General features: G+C 36.7%; 1 protein-coding gene across 13 annotated transcripts in view; it reads left to right on the top strand.

Moving 5' to 3' along the window:
* DMD (dystrophin) overlaps positions 1–23530 on the top strand; it is a 2379610-nt gene that overhangs the window by 1640540 nt on the left and 715540 nt on the right. For all 13 annotated transcript variants that reach the window (XM_045050793.1, XM_045050788.1, XM_045050791.1 and 10 more), the window contains one exon: positions 14145–14309. In XM_045050793.1, the coding sequence (XP_044906728.1) occupies positions 14145–14309 (165 nt within the window). The remainder of the gene's footprint in view (positions 1–14144; positions 14310–23530) is intronic.

Below are 23530 nucleotides of genomic sequence, written 5' to 3'. Positions count from 1 at the left end.
AATGTATTGCTTTACATTCTAGTTAATGCCCATCACCCATTCTGCCCATCTCACCACCCACCTCCCTTCCAACAATATTAAATTGTTCTTAATGGAATTTCTAAAAGTGAGGGTATGTAATCATGCAGTGTGTTTTTCGCCCTTTTTCTCTGATGTTTGTATTCTGAAGTATAGTGATTTGTATGTTAACAAAGGAGAGGACTCTGGTTTTTAAAAATTCTATTATTAAAATAGCTAATTTGATCTGACAGCTCAGGGATGATCTTAATAAATATCAAGCTATTATAATTTGTTATGATTCCTATTGTTTGGGTAGAATTACACAGCTCCTGGCTTAGTTTCTTTTGAATTTTGATCAAGCAAAATGAACAGAACACACACACACACACACACACACACACACACACAAGTGTTTGCTAACAATCCAGAGGACCTTTTTTATATCAGCCAGGCTGCTGCTCAGGTCTGTTCAGCAAATAAGAACAAAGACTGCTGGTGGGAGAGTGTGAGAATAAAGCAGTTCTTTCCTTTTTCTAGAATGAGTATGAGCTGGGAGAGAAGGAGAGAGAAAAATATGGGGTTAATGTGTACCAACACATTTTGTGGTATGTGTATGTGTCATATAAAATTACGTTTTACCCTCTTTGTAAGTTTTATTGTCCTCGGGGTTTAAATAGTATATGATCAAAATCACATTATGTAGTAAAGAATGTGTGGGTAGGTGGCTAGTAAGGTGGGTGTAAATCCCTACCAAATCCATTTTAGAAGATAAATGATAGCTATTGAAGTTTGGGTAAATCAATTTCACCAATTCACTTTACTTGTCTAATGCCTCTGAGAGCCATTACAGAAGCTTGTTACCCAACGTTAGGGTAGGTTTAAATCAAGGTGAACAGTCAAAAAACATTTTTCCATGAACTATGTGTATTATTAAGGATTATTTTACTATGGAGTTAGTTGCTTATATTGCAAACTAAGAAATTAATGAACAAGAATACTGCTCATGAGCACCAAGGTTTATTTCAAAGCCAATATTGGTTTAGTGTGGTAATAAGGGCCCAGTTCTCCCAGGACTGCAAACCTATTTATTGTACATCAAATTTTACTGACTTTGAAATCTCCCTAGGCATGTTCATTTGGCTCATCATGTATTATGTGTTTCAGATCTTTGGCAACAATAACAAAATTCAGATGTGCTAATGAAGTGGTTATGCAATGAAACTAATATATACTGTGATCTGTTACAGGAGACTTCATTATTACATTCAGTTAAAACTGACAGCAACGTAGGAAATACAGATCTTTAAACACTGTACGTGATGACCACATATTTTAAGAGAAAACCCACTTATGTTTGAAGTAAAATCCCAATAGCTATGCCATTGGAGAGTGACTGTCCTAAAAATAAATTATAATTGGTCAGTTTAAAATCATATATGGATTTGTAATTTTTAAATGTCTGGTGGCATATAACCGTAATGTATTTTTCACTTTTATATTCATTATTCTTTTATTAAATTTCCAGAGGGAAAGAAAATAAATGACCTCCTAGTGAGAGATACTTTACCATAAGACCAGTTGTAAAAAATAATTGAATACTGTGCCTGAAAATAGATCATTCCTCAGTTCCGGTTCTCTGGTAGCTTTAATTTATTGAGGTAGAAAAATACGCAAGGTAAAATGAGGTCTCCAAATATTCCATACCACATGCTTTTTTTATCCAAAGGATGATAATGGTCTACTTGAATTATTCAATTGGTATTACTAAATTTTGGGAGATTTTTTTTTTTTTTGGTTGGTGGAAAGAGAATATTTGTTTAAGATGCATTCAGAATGCACCGTTATTTAGCTTTTGTTTAAGGTGGGGGGGGGGGTTGGCAGTGAAGTTTTATACTTAGCCATATAATGAGCAACTTGAATCAATTAAAAAGAACAGATTTGTGGGGCACCTGGGTGGCGCAGTCGGTTAAGCGTCCGACTTCAGCCAGGTCACGATCTCGCGGTCCGGGAGTTCGAGCCCCGCATCAGGCTCTGGGCTGATGGCTCAGAGCCTGGAGCCTGTTTCCAATTCTGTGTCTCCCTCTCTCTCTGCCCCTCCCCCGTTCATGCTCTGTCTCTCTCTGTCCCAAAAATAAATAAACGTTGAAAAAAAATTTAAAAAAAAAGAACAGATTTGTGGATAGTATATAGGGTGGGAGTTGGAAGAAAAATAATGACTAGGTAAATATTCATTGAATTAATTGCACGGGCAGTGTTTCTGCCAGTGCTGTAGTGAATACACATCTAGTCTTGTCTCTAGCTCGGGAATGCATGACATCAACATAACTAACAACAATAACAAAAAAACCCATGAAGAATTGAGTCTTATACATGTGTTTCTTCGTCTTCTTAACTGACTAGATGCTACCCTTTCATACTTGGGTGTATTCAGATCATACTTCACGAACCTCACTTCCAGGAAAGCCCTGTTCTTACTGTCCTCATGGGTTTGGGTGCTCACACGTAGACTAAAACAAGAAGCAGATTTAGGAGTGCCATATATGTGAGAATATAAGTACTCCGAAGAGAGTTCCGCTTTTCATCCTCAGCTTTACCTTCTCTTTGCTCTGTTAGAAATTGATTGGTTACTTTGTGTGATTGTTCACCGAGCAAATGCTGCACCAAATAAGAGAAAGTGGTAAGAGTATACAAAGACGCAACATTCAATTTTGGTTAGATGTGTGTGATGTGTTCAGTGTGCTGGTGGTTGTGTGTGTGTGTGTGTGTGTGTGTGTGTGTGTGTGTGTGTGTGTGTGTGTGTTTGAAGGCTTTGGGGGGAAAGGTAAGGGAAGAAGATACAAGTGGAAAGAAATTAGTAACATAAAGAAAAAAGCAGTACCTGACAGGGCCTGATGAAGTAGCAAAGATAATAAATGCTACCGAGTTTATTAGAAAGAATAATTATTTCTATCCAGAGGGATTAGGCAATCTTCTCTGAGAACGTGGCACTTTCATTACCCAAAACATGAAGAATGGAAAAGAGTTTTATATATGTCAATTAGGAAATGAGGTATTTTACTGAGAAAAAGAAGACATTTTAATGGTAGAGTAGACAATGACAGAGGAACAGAAGCAAGATGGGGTTTTGTTATTAGAAAGATGTGAATAGTAAAGTCAGATAAGGTCAGATTGTTGAAAGCCATTTTTTTTTCCAAAAGGCAAGCTAAAGGATTTGGAGACAATTGGGGATCAGTCATATGATTTAAGCAAGAAAATAAAACAAGGGGCAGTTTTGGAATTTGAATTTAGTAGTTGCAAGGGCAACAGAACTTCATTATCCTACATACTTTCCGAGTTAGGAAGAAACTGTATAAGATCTAGTAAGTAACTAAAGGAATTTCTTCTAATAACTGCTGGGAAAGAAAGGAGACTTTCTTTTGTGCTCTTTTCAGTATATTTTCTCAAAGCCTTATAGCTAAAAGGAATGAGAGACAAAGTAGTACAGTGGTTAAGAGCGTGAGTTTCTCAGCTTGACTTCTTGGGTTCACATTCTAGCTTGGTTATCACTTACTGGCTCTGTGAGCTTGGCCAAGTCACTTAGTGTCTCTTTGTCAACTTTTCACGTGTAAAATCTAGGCATTCATAGTACCTATACCACAATCTTGTTATTACTAAATGTGGTTGATAGGTAAAAAAAGACTGATATACCAAAAAAAGAATAATGCTTGGTACATTGTGAGGAATATGCAAATAATCTGTTTCCACAGAAGTGGGTATGTATACCTACATTTAAAATAGCCATTTTCTGATTAAAAGTAGTACACGTTCCTTGGAGTCAAATTAAAAGTGCAAGTAAGAAAAGATGACCTATTGCCCAGCAATTAACACTTTTAAACTTTTGACGCATCACATATTTTTTCATATTACTAAATATACATGTTCGTCACTTATGACACATCTGCGGAGTATGACTGGATGGATGTCCCAAAACCTTTCACCCGTACCCCGTTGGTGAGCGTGTAAGCAATTTCACATGATGTGTATCTATAAGTGAGGCTGTGGCAAACATTCTTGTGATTTCACATGTGTACACACCATTGTTGCCTTGAGAGAAAATATTAAATGTAGAATTTATGGTCTAAGTGTGGTAATATATTTATATTTGAATACATAATGCAAAACTCTACCCAATCCACTCCCAGCCCTACCCTTCCTGGAGGGATATTCCAGCTAACTTACGAGCACTTTACAAGAGGGCCCGATTCCCTGCACTTTTGTTATTACATGTCATCTAATAAAACTTGCCAAATCGATAGGTGCACTTGTAAAGTGCTCGTAAGTTAGCTGGAAGCCAGATTTGCTTGAATTTGATTCCTATGGTTTCTAGTGAAGTTAAACAGTTTGAATAGACTTCTAGGTCAGGTATAGTTCTTCTGTTATGAATTTGTGAGCCCTGTTCATTGTTTTCTGTAGCGTGTTTGTCTTTGTCCTATTGATCTGTGAGAATGGTTTTATCTTGAGTGTCTGTCAAGTTATTTAATACGGATTGTTTTGGGGTTTGATTTTGCTTTTGCTTATTTGATTTTTTTATATGAGGAGGTTTTATACTGCTATGAATTTAAATCAATCACTTTATGATTTTAAAGTCAAAATTGTAACTTTTACATCAAAGTTATAAGAACATTTACCCGCATCTTCATTATTTGTATGGCTTTATTTTTTACACCAAAATTTCATTTACCTGGTATTTGCTTTGGAATTATATGAGATAGGAATTTTTAAATTGAGTTAAAACTCCATCAGGTATCATCTTTATTTTTAAATATGGAAGGTTCAGAATTCAGTATTTATTATTAAATTCTTTGGAAATAATGTTAATTTATCATTAGAATTGCTATGTATTTGAACTGGCAATTTTTTCTTACCATTTTTAATTATTATAACAACTTATTTTGTCTATATCTTTATTTTAAAATGGATGACAAATCTACCAAAATGGGGAAGATAATTACTACAGTTGCATGGAGATCATTTATTTAATCATGGTTTTAGATTAATCATAATTGAAAGATTTATTCAGTAAGCAATCTAATTTATCTTGTAGTCCCTATATAATAGGTAATGTTTTAAAAACAAATTTTAATATTTATTTATTTTTGAGAGAGAGAGAGAGAGAGAGCGAGCGCACACGCGCGTGCGCACACAAGTGGGGGAGGAGCAGAGAGAGAGAGAGGGAAACACAGAATCCGAAGCAGGCTCAGGGCTCTGAGCTGTGAGCACAGAGCCCAACAAGGAGCTCGAACCCACAAACCGTGAGATCATGACCTGAGCCAAAGTCAGACGCTTAACCGACTGAGCCACCTAGGCACCCTGATAGACAATGTTGAATTAACAAATGTCAAATAGTATTTTTTTTTTGTTTTCAGAATATGTTTATACATGCATTTCATTTATATTGGTCATATTAAAGTTGACTTCTAAATGTATATCTCATTAATGCTAATTAGCATGAAGGATATAGATTGTCTCCATAAATATTAAAATCTTTGGAAAAGTATGAATTTTAATACTCCATTTATCAAATAATACATTAGATTTTGAAAGATTGAAGAATGTATGTTTTGGCAGGGAAGAGAAAAGGAAAGTTAGAATATGGAGTCAGGAAAACCCAGATGTTTAATGCCACATTTTTTTTTTCACTTAACAGTAATACTGGGAATATTATTTATAGTTTTGGACCTTAATTTACTCATTTGTCAGTTGTAGAAAAGAATATATATTTCATAGAATTATGGATGAGATCAAGGAAGCTAATAGAAGTAAAATCAGTCATATAGTACCTAAAGCATATTGTAAATCTAAGTTAAAATGGTAATTTTATTGTTGGAAATATTTTAGAGGGATAGCCAGTCACCCAATCAGTATTATCCATTTATTCATTTTCATTTAATGTTTAAAACATAGAAAATAAAACTCTGTGTAGTAAGAAAGAAAACTTTGGAAAAGCTTTGGAAAGAAAACTTTGGAAAAAACTAAAATATATTAGCAATTAAAAATTATCTATAATTGGTAACACCCTCCCCAAAAATCATGGTTTATAGTGTTATGTATTTCCAGTCATTTAAATATATATATTTGTGTGTGTGTGTGTGTGTGTGTACATACTGATATGCCAAATATACACAGAAAATCAAAGATATAATTTATGTGTGGTGTATAACTTATCTTTTTACTAATTAACATATCATGAATATTTTTCAAAGTAGAATGTTTTTCATAATATATAGTTTAAAAGTTGCAAAGTATCCCATTATATGCAGGTAATTTATTCCACTTGAGGGGTTTTGTGTCGGTTCTTCACTAGTATAAATGACAGAATTGAGCATGCTCATCACATCTCTGTGTTTTGTGTATCTCTGATATTCCCCAAGAAAAATTCATAGAAGTCAAATTTTTTCATTGAAAGGAATGAATCCTTTTTTATTTTAATTTTTAATATTCCAGTTAATTTACATACAATGTAATATTAGTTTCGGGTATAGAATTTAGTGATTTATCACATCCATTCAATAGCTAGGACTCATCACAACAGGTGCCACCTTATACCCATCACACATCTAGCCCATCCCCCGACTCACTTCCCCTCCAGGAATCATCAGTTTGTTCTCTGTAGTTAAGGGTCTGTGTAGCGGTTTGTCTTTCTTTTTTTTTTTCCCTTATGTTCATCTGTTTTGTTTCATAACTTCCATATAGAAGTGAAACCATATGGTATTGGTCTTTCTCTGACTGCCATTCCACTTAGCACAATGCACTCTAGCTCCATCCACATTGTTGCAAATGGCAAGATTTCATTCTTTTTATGGCTGAGTAATATTCCATTGTGTATATACACCACATCTTTTTTATCCATTCATCAGTTGATGGACATTTTGGCTCTGTCCATAATTTGGCTATTGTTGATAATGCTGCTATAAACATCGGGGTGCATGTATCCCTTCAAATCAGTATTTTTGATATCCTTTGGGTAAATACGTAGCAGAGCTGAGAAAGAGGAACCCTCTTATGCTGTTGGTGGGAATGCAAACCGGTGCAGCCGCTCTGGAAAACAGTATGGAGGTTCCTCAAAAAGTTAAAAATCGAACTACCCTAGGATCCAGCAATTGCACTGCTAGGTATTTACCCTAAGGCTTTTAAAATATTTCCATGTAATCTTTTAAGTTGGAAGATAAGAGACACATAGGAAGGTACACAGATCATAAGAATAGAGGTTGATGGATTTTTTAAAAATTAGCTTACCATGCTTCTAGCACCCAATCAAGAATTAGAACATTGCCCCAGCATCTTCCTTCATGTTCATTCCCAGTAATTAACACCTTCCCAGTTACCTCCCTTGCCGAGGATAAGCTTTCTTCTGACTTCAAACACCTGTAGAGCGTGTGTATTTCTAGATCATCCACCCTCCACTCAACTGAAGTGGCACCATTGTCATAAATTAAGTAAATACATATAGTCCAGCAATACCACACAGAATTCATTATATTAAATAATGATACCTGGTAGTAAACATTCTCTTTTTTGGAAGTTTATTTATTTATTTTGAGAGAGAAAGAAAGAGAGAGACTGTGAGCAGGGGAAGAGCAGAGAGGGAGAGAGAGAGAATCCTAAGTAGGCTCCCTGTTGTCATTGCAGAGCCTGATGCAGGGCTCGAACTCATGACCCTTGAGATCATGACCTGAGTCAAAGTCAAGAGTTGGACGCTTAACTGACCGAGCCACCCAGGCACCCCATCTTTTTTTTTTTAAGTTTGCTTGTTTCTTTTTTTGTTTATTGAGAGAGAGGGAGAGAGAGAGAGAGAGAGAGAGAGAGAGAGAGAGAGAGAATAAGCAGGGGAGAGGTAGAGAGAAAAGTAGAGTATTCCAAGCAGGCTCCATGCTGCCAGCATGGAACCCGCTGAGGGGCTCCATCTCTCACACTGTGAGATGATGACCTGAGCACAAATCAAGAGTCAGAGGCTTAACATTCTGAGCCGCCCAGGCACCCCTCTGATAGTAAAGCTTTTTAAACTTTGTTGTTCTTCCAGATCGTGTTGGATATTCTTGGTGCTTGGCATTTGCATATAAATCTTAGACTTGGCACATCACTTTCTATTAAAAACCAGGTCTTATAATTTTAAAAGAGATTGAATTGAATTTATAGCTTATTTGAAGAGAGTTGATATCTTTACAATATAGGACCTTCCAAATGGTTTCTTCCAGTAGGAGAATAAGGTATATTCCTTTATTTGTTTAGGCTTTTCTTAATCTCTCACGCATGTTTGTAATTTGCAGGGTAGAAGTCTTGCTTTTTGGTATGAATGATCAGATTAGTCCCTAAAGTAAATGTAAGAATTTGTCTTCTAACAAACATCTTAAGAGTGCTTATTTTCTAGAACTTTGATAAATACCTTTTACAAAAGCCAGTATAATAGGCAAATGATGGTTTATTTTTGCTGTTTTAATTTGCATTCCATTGATTACTTTGGACTTTTGTTTATTGGATGTTTTCATTTTTTGTCAAATTCCTGTTTATACTCTTTATCCAGTTTTCCAGTAGATTCTCCATCTCGTTTCATGTATTAAAAGATCTTTTTATATGAAAAGATTATTACCCATCGTCTGATGGATGCTACAAATAGACTCAGCTGTCATTTGTTTTTAATTCTGCTAATTGGCCTGAATTTTGAATGAGCAATACAAATATTATATTTAATAGTTTATTCACATTACTTTCTTCTAAAGAGCTTACTCACAGCAATATCTTATTCTAATTCTGTTGTTAATTTTTTTACACTTAACACTTTAATTTCTCTAGAATGTTTTTGGTGTAAGATATGAAGCCAGTATTTAATATCTGTTTATTTCTAAAACAGACACCTCTGTTTATCTTATTATTAAAATTTCTACACAGTTGAAATTAAAATTCAGAAGTTGAAAAAAATGGAAGCTAATCTTGTGTGAAATTAGGTCAAGACTTGGTTAGATACTAAATTAACACATAAAGAAACTGAGAGTGTTTAATTTATTTGCTTTCACCACAGGGAACATATTGTATGAAGAGTATGGTTATATAATATTTAAAAAGATTATTAGGAAAATGATGCATTTTACTAGTAAACTGTTAATATACATATTTTGATAAGAACATAAAGTAGTAGTTGTAACGGTAAATAATTTTAAGACACATAAAAGCTGACATGAAACCTACTCGTATTCTACATCATAAATTATGCGCGTTATCTTTTCCCATGAACTACACAGAAGCCATCAATTCCTGAAGATTCTTTTGAAGGTGTGGAAAAGCACAAAAATTATATGTCAGAAAGTTTCACATTCTACCCTACCATTAATTAAGTGATATTGTCATAGGAAAATATTCACAATTTTGGACTGATGGCTTTAGATATCTTGTAGCCTATTAATAATGATTTGTTATTAAATTATATATTGTCGCCATTATTTTTGGTAAGAAGAGAATCCGGTAGTTTTCCTCTCTAAATTAATTTATTTCTTTGTGAAGGTGATACATTTATATTTTGCAAAAGTTTCAAATATAGTGAAAATCTTCCACCCCATCCACCATCTGCCTACCGTCACCACGCGGTGACTTTTGTTGCATAAATACATCTACAAGATAAATTCCTAGCAGTAAAAGTTCTGGGTCAAGGGTTATATGCATTTGATAGATATTGCCAAATTTTCTTCCACAAGGGGTACACCAGTATGTACATTTCACTGGCCTTATAGAATAGTATATTTTCCACAGCCTTAGCAGCCTGGTGTATTTCAGACTTAGATTTCCGTCAGTGCAATAGATGAAATTTTCGAATCTCTCGTTACAAAGTTTAGCTTTTTTATGTATGTTTAAAATCCACTTATGTTTTCTTTTTTGTGGACTGTCCTTAACTTCTGTCCAGTTTTTTTCCTCTGGGTTGTTGGCCTTTTTAAAATTAATGTGCAGAACCTTCCTTTGTATTAAGAAAATTAGTCCTTTATCTGAGATGTCACAAATACTGTTTTTATAATTTGTCATTTGTCCTTTGACTTTGCTTTGAAGATTTTTTTTTGCCATGCAGAAGTTTCTTCTTTTTATATAGTCCAATCTCCTAATATTTTTGTCTGTTAATTAAAGCTGTTTAACTTGAGGATGAAATTATATTCTTTCTGTTGATAACTCTGGACATACATGGCTTCTTAAATTGAAAAAAAATCTGGAATTTTGAAATTTTTTATCTTTCATTCACCAGGTGTTTACTGAATGCCTGTCATGTGTAGGAACCCAGTTCATCCAGAAATCAAAGCTCAGTGCGGGAGGTCAATGTAAACAACAAATAGTATAAGACATATGCTATAGTGGTGGGAAACACAAGGATATACCCAATGTAGATGTCATAATTACCCTGAAAACCACTTGTGCCCCACAATCTCTTTATAGACGATCATTTAATTATTTCAGATATTGGTCAAGTCTCACCCACCAAACTGTGTGCTATCAGGAATTGTTCTAGAACCAGGAAGGGCTGGGTTTGGAATATGAAAAGGAAACTAACAGTCTTAGTTGTAAGTTATACAGATTTCTGTGTTGAAATGTGAACCCTATGTGTGATCAGATGTAAATAAGTTCATAGCTCAATTTTAGAGATTTTAAGAAAATATGATGGCTATTATTTCCATTAGCTTCAGAATCTAGTGGCCCTTAGATGCTGCAAGTTGAAGCTATAAAATGTTTTTTTCATGTACTTGTGACTAGAAAATGATCCAATAAAAATAAACTGTTTAGTACCTTCCTGATAAATGCTAGAAAAGATAAGTTGAAAGCATTATTACATTATATATTACATACATGGAATTACATTTATGATATCAACTATCACACACACACGTACACACACACACTCAAACACTCACACACAAATACGTTAAGTATAATTCATCACCATAGGTGTCATTATGGGTTAGAACTCACAAAATACAAATAGGCCTTTAATATTTTGTTTACTAGACTTTATAGCAGGATACTAGTCAAACAAAGCAAATACAGCATCATGATTCATTATCCGTGGACAAGCATTGCATACTAACTTCACACTTCGCTTCTTTTGACTCCTTGCCCACACAGGGAAAGGCTGCCAGGGGTAAAAACCAAGCTCTTTGCAGCTCACTTTAAAAATTTTTTTTTTTCAACGTTTATTTATTTTTGGGACAGAGAGAGACAGAGCATGAACAGGGGAGGGGCAGAGAGAGAGGGAGACACAGAATCGGAAACAGGCTCCAGGCTCTGAGCCGTCAGCCCAGAGCCCGACGCGGGGCTCGAACTCACAGACCGCGAGATCGTGACCTGGCTGAAGTCGGACGCTTAACCGACTGCGCCACCCAGGCGCCCCTCTTTGCAGCTCACTTTAAATAGAAGCCACGGTCTGTATTTCCCTTTCATCTTCTACACCACTCTAGTCATATAGACCCTAGGTTACATTCGAATTCACGAATTCCCCAATGCAGATACAGTTCTATACAACAAACAAGGGAGGCCTAACATTTCCCAGTCATCTTAAAGTTAGCATTACAAGGAAACATTGCTTTGGGAGCCTAAGGTCAGTCCCAGGCTGGACTGCTTCAGTAAAGGCTGAATGTTAACCCTTTACTCATGCATGCACATGTGTGTTACAGAATATATATAAAAATGCATTTGTACATTTCAAAATACATATGGTTTACATATAATCAGAGCATATATAAAATTCCTTCTCCCATAAATTAGCTGATAAGTTACTTTGTCCATTAATGTATCTCCTTTTCACCTCACAGCTCTTGGGTGCAATTAAAGAACATAATGTTCTTTAGTTAGCTCTTTTAAAAGTATCTGAAACAGTTGTTCCAAAGTATGGGCCATTATTCACATGATGCGCTAGTATATTAGTATGCTTATCTAGTTTACCTTTTAAATATTCCCTATAATATTGGTGAGGATGTGGAGAAAAAGGAGACCTGTTGCACTGTTGGTCAGAATGCAAAGTGATGCAGCCAGTCTGGAAAACAGTATGGAAGTTTCTCAATAAACTAAAAATAGAATTACCATACCATCCAGTAATTGCGCTACTGGGTATTTACCCCCTAAAAAGTACAAAAACACTAATTCAAAGGGATACATGCACCCCTGTGTTTATAGTAGCATTATTTGCAGTAGCCAAATTATGGAAGAGTCCATGTGTCCATTGACAGATGAATGGATAAAGAAGATGTGGTATGTGTGTATACTTACACACACACATACACACACACACACACACACACACACACACACACACACACTGGAATATTACTCAACCATAAAAAAAGAATTAAATGTTGTCATTTGCAGTGACATAGATGGAGCTAGAGAGTATAATGCTAAGTGAAATAAGTCAGAGAAAGACAAATACCATTTGATTTCACTCATACGTAGAATTTAAGAAAGAAAACAAGCAAGCAAAGGAAAAAGAGAAAAACCAAGAAAAAGACCTTTAAGTCTAGAGAACAAACTGATGGTTACCAGAGGGGAGGGGGGTGGGGGGTGGGTGAGATAGATGATGGTGATTAAAGAGAGCTCTTGTTGTGATGGGCACCGGATGATGGATTGAAGTATTGAATCACTGTATTATACACCTGAAGCTAATATTATGCTGAATGTTAACTATACTGGAAATAAAACTTTTTAATTTTTTTTAAAATAATTTTAATATTTATTTATATTTGAGAGAGAGAGAGAGAGTTCATGAGTGGGAGAGGGACGGAGAGAGAGAGCCAGAGACAGAATCTGAAGTAGGGTCCAGGCTCTGTGCTGAGAGCTCACACACGGGGCTCGAACTCATGAGCCGTGAGATCATAACCTGAGTCACAGTCGGACACTTAACCAAGTGAGCTACCCAGGCACCCCATAATTTTTAAATGTTATCTATCATAACATCGCATTTTATAATAGATGTCTACTGTAACACTTGTGTTCATATTATAATATAATGTTACGTTATTAGAATAGTGTTAGTTCTGTAATCAAGAGTTGCCATTTCAGGTTGATGTTCTTTACTACCGGCTACCTACTTGTTTTAGCCCTTGATAGTCTGAAGAAAAAGGCTTTATTCTTGCTTATCCTGGCTCGATACTCACACCTGAGCTTGAGCAACTCTCACTAACATTCAGTGACTTTATTGTCCCTCACTACTATGCAGGACATTGCTCTAAGCTATTTACATGGATTACTTTATTTAATTTGTATAATGACCCTGTGAAGCAGGTAGTGTCATTGTCTGCATTCTGAAGAGAAGGCATTGAAAGTTAAAGAAAACTTAGCTAAAGTTCTCGGAAAGAACAGGAATTAAGATTTAAACCCAGCAGCCTAACTCTAGACTTCGGTGTTGAACAGAATATCTAGCACACTTCTTCCCAAGTTATTTCATGTTCCCCAGCCCTAATGTCATCATCCATTTATAAAATTGGGATAATAATAGTCTCCATATCTTAGGATTGTTGGGTGGATTAAAGAAGGCAGTAAATGTGAAACTTCCAAAGATGGTGTTTGACACATTGTAAGCCCTTAATAAAAATAGCCTATAATCATGCTGATATATTCTACTCTTATCCAAACGTCTTTTTTTTTCGTTTCATTCTAGTCATCTGATTTTGTTTTACTTCGTTATACTTAGACCCCTAAACTATAGCTTACCTCCACATTTTTCTTTGTTCATAGAAGAATTCCCTTGTATAATTCTCCTTAACATCAAACAAAGTTATACTTTGTAAAGACAAAGTATCTGCCATCTAATATGCAATGCACCATTATGTTTAGTGAATGAGTGGTTCAAGAATATACTGTAATGGTAGGAGTTGGAGTTGGGTATGCATTTGTGTGAGTGTGTGTTTTGAATTTCCAAAAGAAAAGGCTCATTGTCTTTGAAGCACAGAGTTTTGGGGAAGACTATTAATAAATGATTTGTATGCATGAATTAAATTCTACCATGTAACCCAGGTAAGTAATCAATATCACCTTGTTACAATACCCAAATCAGTAAATTTCGATGACATTTTATAGCAAATAACTTTATTTTTTACTTTTTTATTTAAACCATGGGCATGTTTTACTCTTTTTCCTTACAGGTTTCTAGAGATTTGCCTGAGAAACAAGGAGAAATTGAGGCACACATAAAAGACCTTGGACAGCTTGAAGAGCAGTTAAATCATCTGCTTCTGTGGCTGGCTCCTATTAGAAATCAGTTGGAAATTTACAGTCAACCGAATCAAACAGGACCGTTTGACCTTAAGGTAGGGACTTTTTGCTTTAAATCTTGTTTTCCAAAAGAATGGCAATATCACTGATTCATTATCATAATCATCATTGTTATAATAACAATAATAATGATAATAATAATTGACTAGCATTTTTTTGCTTTTTCTTACAGCATTTACTAGCAATAATCTATTCATTAAACATATCACTAGAATGTCTTCATCATGTTTGTTACCATGATCTACTTCCCATCCCTACTTTAATTGCACTTAATGTACATGTGTAGACTCCTTCTCTAAAACTAAAGTTGTTTAGGAGATTAGGAGATTAGGTGCCTACCAAATAATGTATAGTCTTTTTAGTAGACATTAGAAAACCCTCTCAGGCTGACTCCAGTTTATGTCTGTATCCTTTCATTCTGTCAACAACGTCCCTTTATATTCTAGCCACAGCAAATTGTATGGTATGTTTTGATGCATGTGGTTTCATGCCGTGTTTTGTGTTCTTGATCTTCTTTTCTCTCTTCCTTAAATGTCTTCTTTCTCCTTTTTTGGCATGATGAAGTTTTCTACATCCATCAAGACTGAATTCAATGTCTTTGCTTCTTCAGAACTTTGTTCCATACCCCCAGTAGAGTAAAAAACGCTTTTAGGATTGCCGATAAACCTCTGTATCCATTTCCCATAACCTTTGTACATTGATGGACACTTAAACTGTACAGACTTGAGTACCCCGTCAAAATCTTCTTTGAATGCAGAGGGCATCTTCTTACTTTACTCCCTTACCCCACTCCTTTCTCGACACCTCCATCTCAGGGCCCAGTGTATGGTAGGTACTTACATTTTTGAATCAAAGAAGAAAGGTGGCAACCAGACACCCAAATTGGCAAAGAGGTGCCACGGGTAAGTCTAGTGCTCCAGGCCAACATGCCAATTGGATGCCACCATCTTCTTTTAGCATCTCTACACACATTGATTGTCCCTGTATTTTCTCTCTTCCCAGGAGCATATTCCAAAGATTTATCCCAACCTGATGTCCTACTTTGCATCTCCTCTGGGTCAACAACATTAAGTAGCTAATCAAATAAACCAATTAAACTGAAATCTCAACCTCTTGATTAATGTAACGGTGGGCACTTTCAGGCTAAATAAGTTAAGGAAGATGTTGAGTAAAGTTTTTTGGTTTTTTTTAATTCACTGACCCCAAATTTTCATTTCCCTTGTTTTCCAGGATTATTACAACCTAATGTTTTTAATCTCCACTGGGTGCTGTTTTGGTAGGAGATAAGGCAAGGACGAAATGAAGCGTGAGGATATTCTAGAGAAGAAGTCAAAGTTTAAGAAAGATGGGCTTGAGTGAGATTAAGGAAAGAGAGAGGTTGAAATAGCTAAAATGAGTTATTTTGCAAACCGCGCTCCGCTACTCTTACCTCACCTTCTCCTGCCATGTATGTCTACCATTCTGTTAGCCGCCCCCACGCACAGATGATGCCACGTACATCGCAGGTAGATGTCATTTCACCCCTGCAAACCCCAGGCTGCTCATGCAGCGTCACGGTCTTCCATTCAAGTCTGACGATTAAGGCCAAGTCACAGTAGGCTTTACCAGAATGAATTTGGCTGGCTTTAAGAAAGCATACGGGTCAGGTAAAGGTAAAGACACAGCTGGAACAATGACGTCACGGTAGAGGTCTTGACACTAAGCCGTGGCTTCTCCCGCACTAGCCACCCTGCCTTCGCATTATGTGTAGACGCAGAGACAAGACTGGGAGAATGCAAAGCCACGTCATCATTCAGAGATGCCACCAGTTCTGGAATCCTTTCCGTTTTTTCACCTTGCTAGTACATGGTGTCCTCCGAGGTATTTGACTTCTGTCCATTCTCCAGTGCAGCTTTATCTCACAATACTCATTGTTCGTTACTCCGTAATCTCAACAAAGAGGTAGTTACTTAGTCCAACAGATGATAACCTCAGCCAGATTCTCCTTTCAGTGAAAGAGCAAATATGATCTTTCGGTGGGTAGCAGGAAGGGGCACGATGGATTGTGTAGTTCAAATTAAAGAGGTGTGATATGAATTGCAAATGTCCTCCAGTATCTTTTTTTTTAATTTTTTAAAATGTTTTATTTATTTTTGAGACAGAGAGAGACAGAGCATGAACGGGGGAGGGTCAGAGAGAGAGGGAGACACAGAATCGGAAACAGGCTCCAGGCTCTGAGCTGTCAGCATAGAGCCCGACGCGGGGCTCGAACTCACGGACCGCGAGATCATGACCTGAGCCGAAGTCAGTCGCTCAACCGACTGAGCCACCCAGGCTCCCCAACATCCCTTTACTTTTGATGCATCCTTTGGTGAAAATGAACTTCTTCATTAAAGTAATGAAAAATATATTCGATATTAGCTATCTCTGTGCATGGAATATATTGAATAGAAAGGATAACAAAATCTGCCACCACAAATGGATATTGTTGACGCAACCAAAGTGACTTTACTCCCAGTCGAAACCCCCCACAGTGGTTCTCAAATAGCAAAAACTCGCGTTGGGCATTTGTTTGTCCATGGCCCATAGGTTTGTGCCAAATTAGGTCCCTGCAGTTTAGAGTGAGAGCTCCTGTCAGCTGTGCTCTCACTGCTGTGCATAGTTTCAGGGAGTCATGATATTTGCCTCCTGCAGCCTGGTCTAAATCACTGAGGGGAGAGGCAGCTGCTTTTTCCCTGGTGGTAAAAGTCTTTGGCTTCAGTCCTCTGTGCATATTCTGAGCTTCTCACCTCTGGAGTGCAGATTTCAAAGATATGCCCTTAGCCTTTTTCTTTTGCGTGTGGCTCTATCTGAGGCAAAAACCCCTAGCTGGTAATCAGGAAATAGTGACCTATGTGAATAATTTACTAACGTACCTAGTTCTTTATCCCTCTTTGTCTAGCTTCTATCTAAATTCACCGTCTGATAAATGATTTATTAAGATTGCTTAGCGTTCTGCTGTAAGATATGTGATTTTAGGCTGTCCAGCCTGCTATAGCCCCCTACTTAAAGAGATTAAACTTCTTTTTTTTTTTCCAGTTAAAGAAAGATGGGAGAATGGGCTTCACTTCACTTTGAATTACTGAAAGCCAAAAGCAGTTTTTAAACGCTTTTGTGGAGTCCGTGCCCATTTTTTAATACAGAGAAAGAAACTCTTCACTAAAATCTTAGGAATCAGTTAATGCCAAGAAAGTCAATGTGCGAGGAGCCTCCGTTTCCTAACTTTAAAGACATTTTCTTTGTCCACAGTAGCCATGGCCACCTCTGAAACAAGGAGCCTAAGGCCTTGACATCCAGGTCATTTGTTTTCTCTAGTCAAACTCGGAGCACCTGTTAGAAAAATATGTACTACCCTCTGTGAGCCTCAGTTTTGCCTGCTTGGCACTTCATGCTTATTGATGCAATGCAGCTAGCTGTGTAATGAAACCCAAATAAAAAAAGCCTTAAGGGCTCTGTTCTAATGCATTGTTTATGCTGGAGTGAAAATTGACTGCACATCGCTTGGTTTGTGCAATTTACTCCTGAAATATTCCTATTCAGGAAATCCTGCAAATAGCAATATTCATCTTGAAAATCACCTCACAGAACCCTTAGCCAGCTGAGGAACATAATCAATGAGATCGTGATGTAGAGGGTGAAAATGAGGCGTAATCACAGCCCTTCCCTTCAGTCAGCCCGCTAGAAGGCACGCCTTTGACTTTGCATTTTCAAATGTACTCACAATTCAGACATAAAATATGTTGATTTCAGATTTCAGAAATGATAATTGAATGCTAAGAACCAGGGACCACGTAAAATTTCTATAAGACGTCTTATGTTTTTAATCTTTAATTAATGCTTTCAATAATGAGCTGTAGGTATGCTATTTATCTGACCTAAAACTGCCTAACTACTGCTTTCTAAACTTTTTATTAATATATGAGAGGCGGGGACACATAATTTTATGTTAAGTCTTACTGACTGAAATACTTTCACATTGAAAACAGGGAGGGTTTTTTTCTTCCCCTCAAGAATGACTTTGCTTCTATGGTCTATAGAAAACATCACATACTGGTAAGCTGGCTCTTCCTTCCCATGTAAGCAACTTAATTGCCCATAATGTCAAATCCACACAGAAAACTGCCAAGGGACACACCTGGAGTGACTGAAGGATAAAGTACCACGTGAGCGACATGAGCACCAAACCCTTCCCTTTCTCCGCATGTGCTCATGTTGCTGTGTTGTAAAAACAAAGAAAAATAAAATAAAATCATATATATATGTATGTATATGTATATATAGGTACATACATATGTACATACATACATATGTACATACATACATATATACATAATATATATATAAGTTATCTGGTTATACATGTGTGTATATATAATATGTATATATATTATATATACATACATAATATATATATTACATATATGTATATTACATATGTATATATATATACACATAACATATATATATATATATATATATATGTTATCCGGTGCCATACGTGTGTGTGTGTGTGTATATGTAGGTATATATATATGTATATATATATATATATATGTGTGTGTGTGTGTATGTATATATGTATATATGTATGAATATACATACGTATATATGTATATATGTATGTATATACATGTGTATGTGTATATATACATATATATGTACATGTATATGTGTACATATATATATATATATATGCACACATGTATGGCACCGGATAACTTAATAGACAAGGAAGACTTTATTCATGACTGAAGTCAACTCCACTGAAACAAAGACAGGAAAGATTTTAATCATTGGGATGGGCTAGTGTTAAAGTAGTGGAGGACATTGGTGGGGACATTGGTCATTGTGATTTGGTCATCTATGTTTGCTAATTGTCACTTACTGAACATAGGCTACTCTCCTCCCTCCTCCTGAGACTGGTAGACAAGGAGCCTTCCTGATATTTCTATTTCAATGGCATGGCTCCCAGGTATTTGAGGAAGACATTCCTAAGTTGTAGAAAATTTACCTCTTAAAGAGGCAGAAAAAGGAATTTACGATGGAAAGTTTTCTGAAGTAAATACACTAAGGAAAGAGAGTTCAGGCCTATAATTAGGAAGAAACCAGCCTAATTCTTTCGTCAACCTTAAGAAGAATGTTAAGGCCATCTTCATTAGTCCCCTCTTTTGTCCAAGGGAAACCAGGTTTCCTAGTGAACAGCTGAGGAAAGCTACTTCGTGTCAATTATTTCTGAAACTTTCTGTTGTTCAAGGACTACTCGAGCTGAGTCTGAAACTTCATGGTAGAGGATTTTGCTGGATGGTGTGAGCAATCAGGTATTTAATGAGGGGTATTTGCTATGGCAGGGAGAAGAAAAACAAAGATTAATGATTGGAGCAGACTATAAACCCACTTTCTGAATCCAGAGGGCAGCCAATTAGGAAGATTCCTAAAGGTTGGGCTGGAAACATCTTTAGATGGTAAAGTGATAAAGGCAGTGGCCATTTCATCACATTTTGAATGTTCTGGGTGACAGCACAGACATCAGAGAGGTTTTATAAGATTGTCCACAGTCATAGTTATTTCCTGGAGCCGAGCATAAAAGCTGTGGGAGTTCTGATAAACTTCCTGAGTGGCCCATATAGCAGCTCCGGGCAGGAAGGTTGTCCATACATAGTGCGCTGTGCTGATGAGTCCTTTGAAGTAGATATCAAGTTGTCCAGCTTCAGCTCTCAGGATTCCTTTAGAGCCTGAGAGGAAAGTTCAACTATAGGACCATATAGAATCTCGATAGCGATCTGAGTAGTCAGCTTTTAGTTCTCAGTGATGCCGAGTCAGGAGAACAAGAGAAAAAGTGGGAACATTAGTTTGGAGAGTTGTAGCCAGATACTGAAGGAAACGAAAGGAATAGAAACTTGGATAAGGACAGACAAAATGTGTAAGACAGTCCAGTTTGATATAGGTAACACTGCCATGTAGTTTACAAGGAAATGCGAAATAATCTGATAACCCACATGGGTGTGCTACAGTTTTCTATTGAAACGTAATTTTTGTTTCTGTACAGTCACCTCCCTTTTGATCAAAGGTACTCCCAGTAAGACTATTCTTGTTTACCCAGTAAAGCTGGACTCTGTTTATGCAGGTGAGACAAGGATAGTAGTTGATGACACAGGCCTTTGAAACTTTTTTTTGCCCTAAGTTTTTATAAAAAAATCTCAGATATGACTTTTAAAAGATGAGAAGCCAAGAACTTGCCATCAGATTTTGCCTACAGTACCTCTAGATTGGGATGAAGTTTTCTATTCTCAAAGCCCTCAAAATATCTGTTTCCTGAGCCTGTCAGGAAGTGACCCTCCTTTTTTGCCAGTAAGACTAGACATCCCATAAGCTAAGTACTAGGCTAGTTTCCCCAAGAGGGTTTTGTAAGTATTATTTCCACAAAGTTTACTGTGGTTCCTTAAAGGTGTCTGGTCATATCTGATTTTATGTACATCATTCTCAGATATGACCTACCAGTCAAAGCCTTGGTTATACCATCAATTTTCTCCATTATGTCTGGTTACAAGAAAGATAGATTCTTACTAAGTCTGTCCAAATAATTATATTGCCATGAAAATACTCAATAGGAGTTTGTGAACTCTGGAGGAATCAGGCAGGGAGAAAAAAGATAAATGTTTCATTTCTGTTTACAAAAGTATAATCTACTGAATTGTTCTGAGTTAGAGAGAGCTTCCGGAAAAAAAAAAAAAAAAAAAAGAAAAACGAAGTCCTTATATCAAGAAAACAGGGGGCGCCAGGGTGGCTCAGTCAGTTAAGGATCTGACTCTTGATTTTGGCTCAACTCTTGATCCCACGGTTCGTGGGATTGAGGCCCATGTCAGGTGTTGCGCTAACAGCATGTAGCCTGCTTGGGATTCTCTCTCTCCTCTCTGCCCCTCCCTCTGCTCATGCTCGCTTGCTCTCTCTCTCTCTCTCTCTCTCTCTCTCTCTCTCAAAATAAATAAATAAACATTTAAAAAATAGAACACTAAATCATCAGCAATATTCTAAACAAAAGCCTTCATCAAGTCATCCTTCATCAGTTCATTCAATTCTATGTAATTGATTGCTGTTTTGCTGGATCTCAGGTCAGCAGTTTGATAAACCCATCAGCTTCTTCCCTGGAGTTCTGGAAATCCCAACTCAGCCCCAGTGGTGTGGTGTTGAAGTTATTTAAGCAAAGCTGCAGAAGCTTGCACCCTAGAGTACCTGGAATAGTGTTTTCCGTGGGTCTCTGTGATAGTCCCTTTTTGTTGAAGACAAGCACTTTAGCCTGTCACTGATGACAGGCACTTCAGGGAAACCTGACAGTGAAACAGCTCTCTTTAAATGATAAAAAGCTTCAAAGAACCATGGTTAAAGATCTGAGGAGAGTTCACCTAACAAAGGAATTTAGTTGTTTCTGTGGCATACATCATTTTCGAGCAATGACTGGAATTATGACGGACATTATACTGATTTCTCGTGACTTGATACAGTTACTGAAATATTTATGTTAATAACATCTGACCCATACAAATAACTTCTGGCAGGTTAAGCATCTCTTCTTATCTGATGATGCTTTTTATGCAACTCAGTGTATCAAATAAACCTATGTCTTTCTTTAGATATTAAGAGGGAACAAATGTGACATTTTCATGTCCATCCGAGTTCAAGATTTCATTTAGGGTTTGAGTGGTGCAAGGCAAAATATCAAAGGTTGTCAAAAATGTGAAAACATTTTGAACACTTGGTTAAATAGGATCATGGGTCATTGAAACAGTGCTTGGCTACCTATTTAACCGAAGTGGCAGTGAAAGATTTCAAAAATAAATATAGGAGGTAACATGATTGTAAAAGACTGGTTCTTTCAAAAGTGAGATGATTCTTAAATAATCAAGGACATGACAAAATCACTGTAAACACAGGAAATTACTCTGGTAAGACAGAATCATTGTTGCTTACCTGAATTATTCAGAAGGTAAAGAAAAGGCTTTTGCAATCTCTTATTAAGAAAAAATCAAGGGGCACCTGGGTGGCTCAGTCGGTTAAGTGCCCAACTTCGGCTCAGGTCATGATCTCGCGGTCTCTGGGTTCGAGCCCCGTGTCGGGCTCTGTGCTGACAGCTCAGAGCCTGGAGCCTGTTTCCGATTCTGTGTCGCCCTCTCTCTGACCCTCCCCCATTCATGTTCTGTCTCTTTCTGTCTCAAAAATAAATAAATGTTTAAAAAAATTTTAAAAAAAGAACAAATCAATATTCCAAGAAAATTTTGTCATTTTAATGAAGAGAAAAATGAACTTTAGTTTTCCACTAATATACTGTTGATACTAAAGCTCATTTTTAAAAAGCTTATAAATAAACCCATTGAATCATAGTCCTCTTTGATCACATGACACAAAATTCCTGTTCCACAAACTTTCTACAACTGTCTCTATCCCTTCAGATTTTGTCCTACATTTTTCTTCATCTTTCTTCCAGAATAATCAGTCGTTTCACTTTAGGAAAAAACTACTCTCTTCTTGCTTAACAAAAACACATGCTACATACCTTGCAGATGTTGCATAGTTGTTTTTCTCTGACCTTATTGTTTCTAGAAGTTTCATTTATATGCATTTATATGCTTTTTAACCATAAGTAACTTCTGTTTCTCGGAGAAAAGTAGGAAGCAAATAAATATGAACTGTCATTTACTAGCATTTTGTGGGCTAGCAAAGGTTATGAAAGCAAGTTGAGGTTACCTGTTCAATATGAAGGCTAAGAGTTTTCATCGGTCTTTGTGGAGGAGACTTTTAAGATTTTCTTTGGACTTAATATGTAATCTTATGGAGGCTGTGGACTAAAATTTGGGTGAGTAACTAAGACGGCACCAAAGGGCTATTCTGAGTATGTCCAAAGCCCGTCTGAGTGCATAAAATAACCTTTGTTTCCAGGCAGTCTTGTCAGCTGCAGGTGATTACTTTTGGGTTTCCTAAGATCCTTGAGAGTCCCCTATCAGGGCAGGGAGCGTAAAGCTCATAGTTGGGTTGAGTAACTGGGTTGGGGAGCAGGGGTGGACAGAGAGATGGAAGATAAGAAGGTTTTGAAAGAGAATAAATCAAAGAATTCAAGGGAGCTGATGGAAAGTCCAAAGGTGATAAAAGGAAACAATAGTGGAGGCGATGAGAAAGGAGAGGCCCTAGATGAACCAGCGTAGAGAGATCATATGCTTCCACAAAAGGCCACTGAAATTCCAATTAT

Source organism: Felis catus, chromosome X, assembly GCF_018350175.1.
Source record: "Felis catus isolate Fca126 chromosome X, F.catus_Fca126_mat1.0, whole genome shotgun sequence".
In the NCBI taxonomy this organism is placed as follows: Eukaryota; Metazoa; Chordata; class Mammalia; order Carnivora; family Felidae; genus Felis; species Felis catus.
This window is presented reverse-complemented; position numbering and strand designations above follow the sequence as displayed.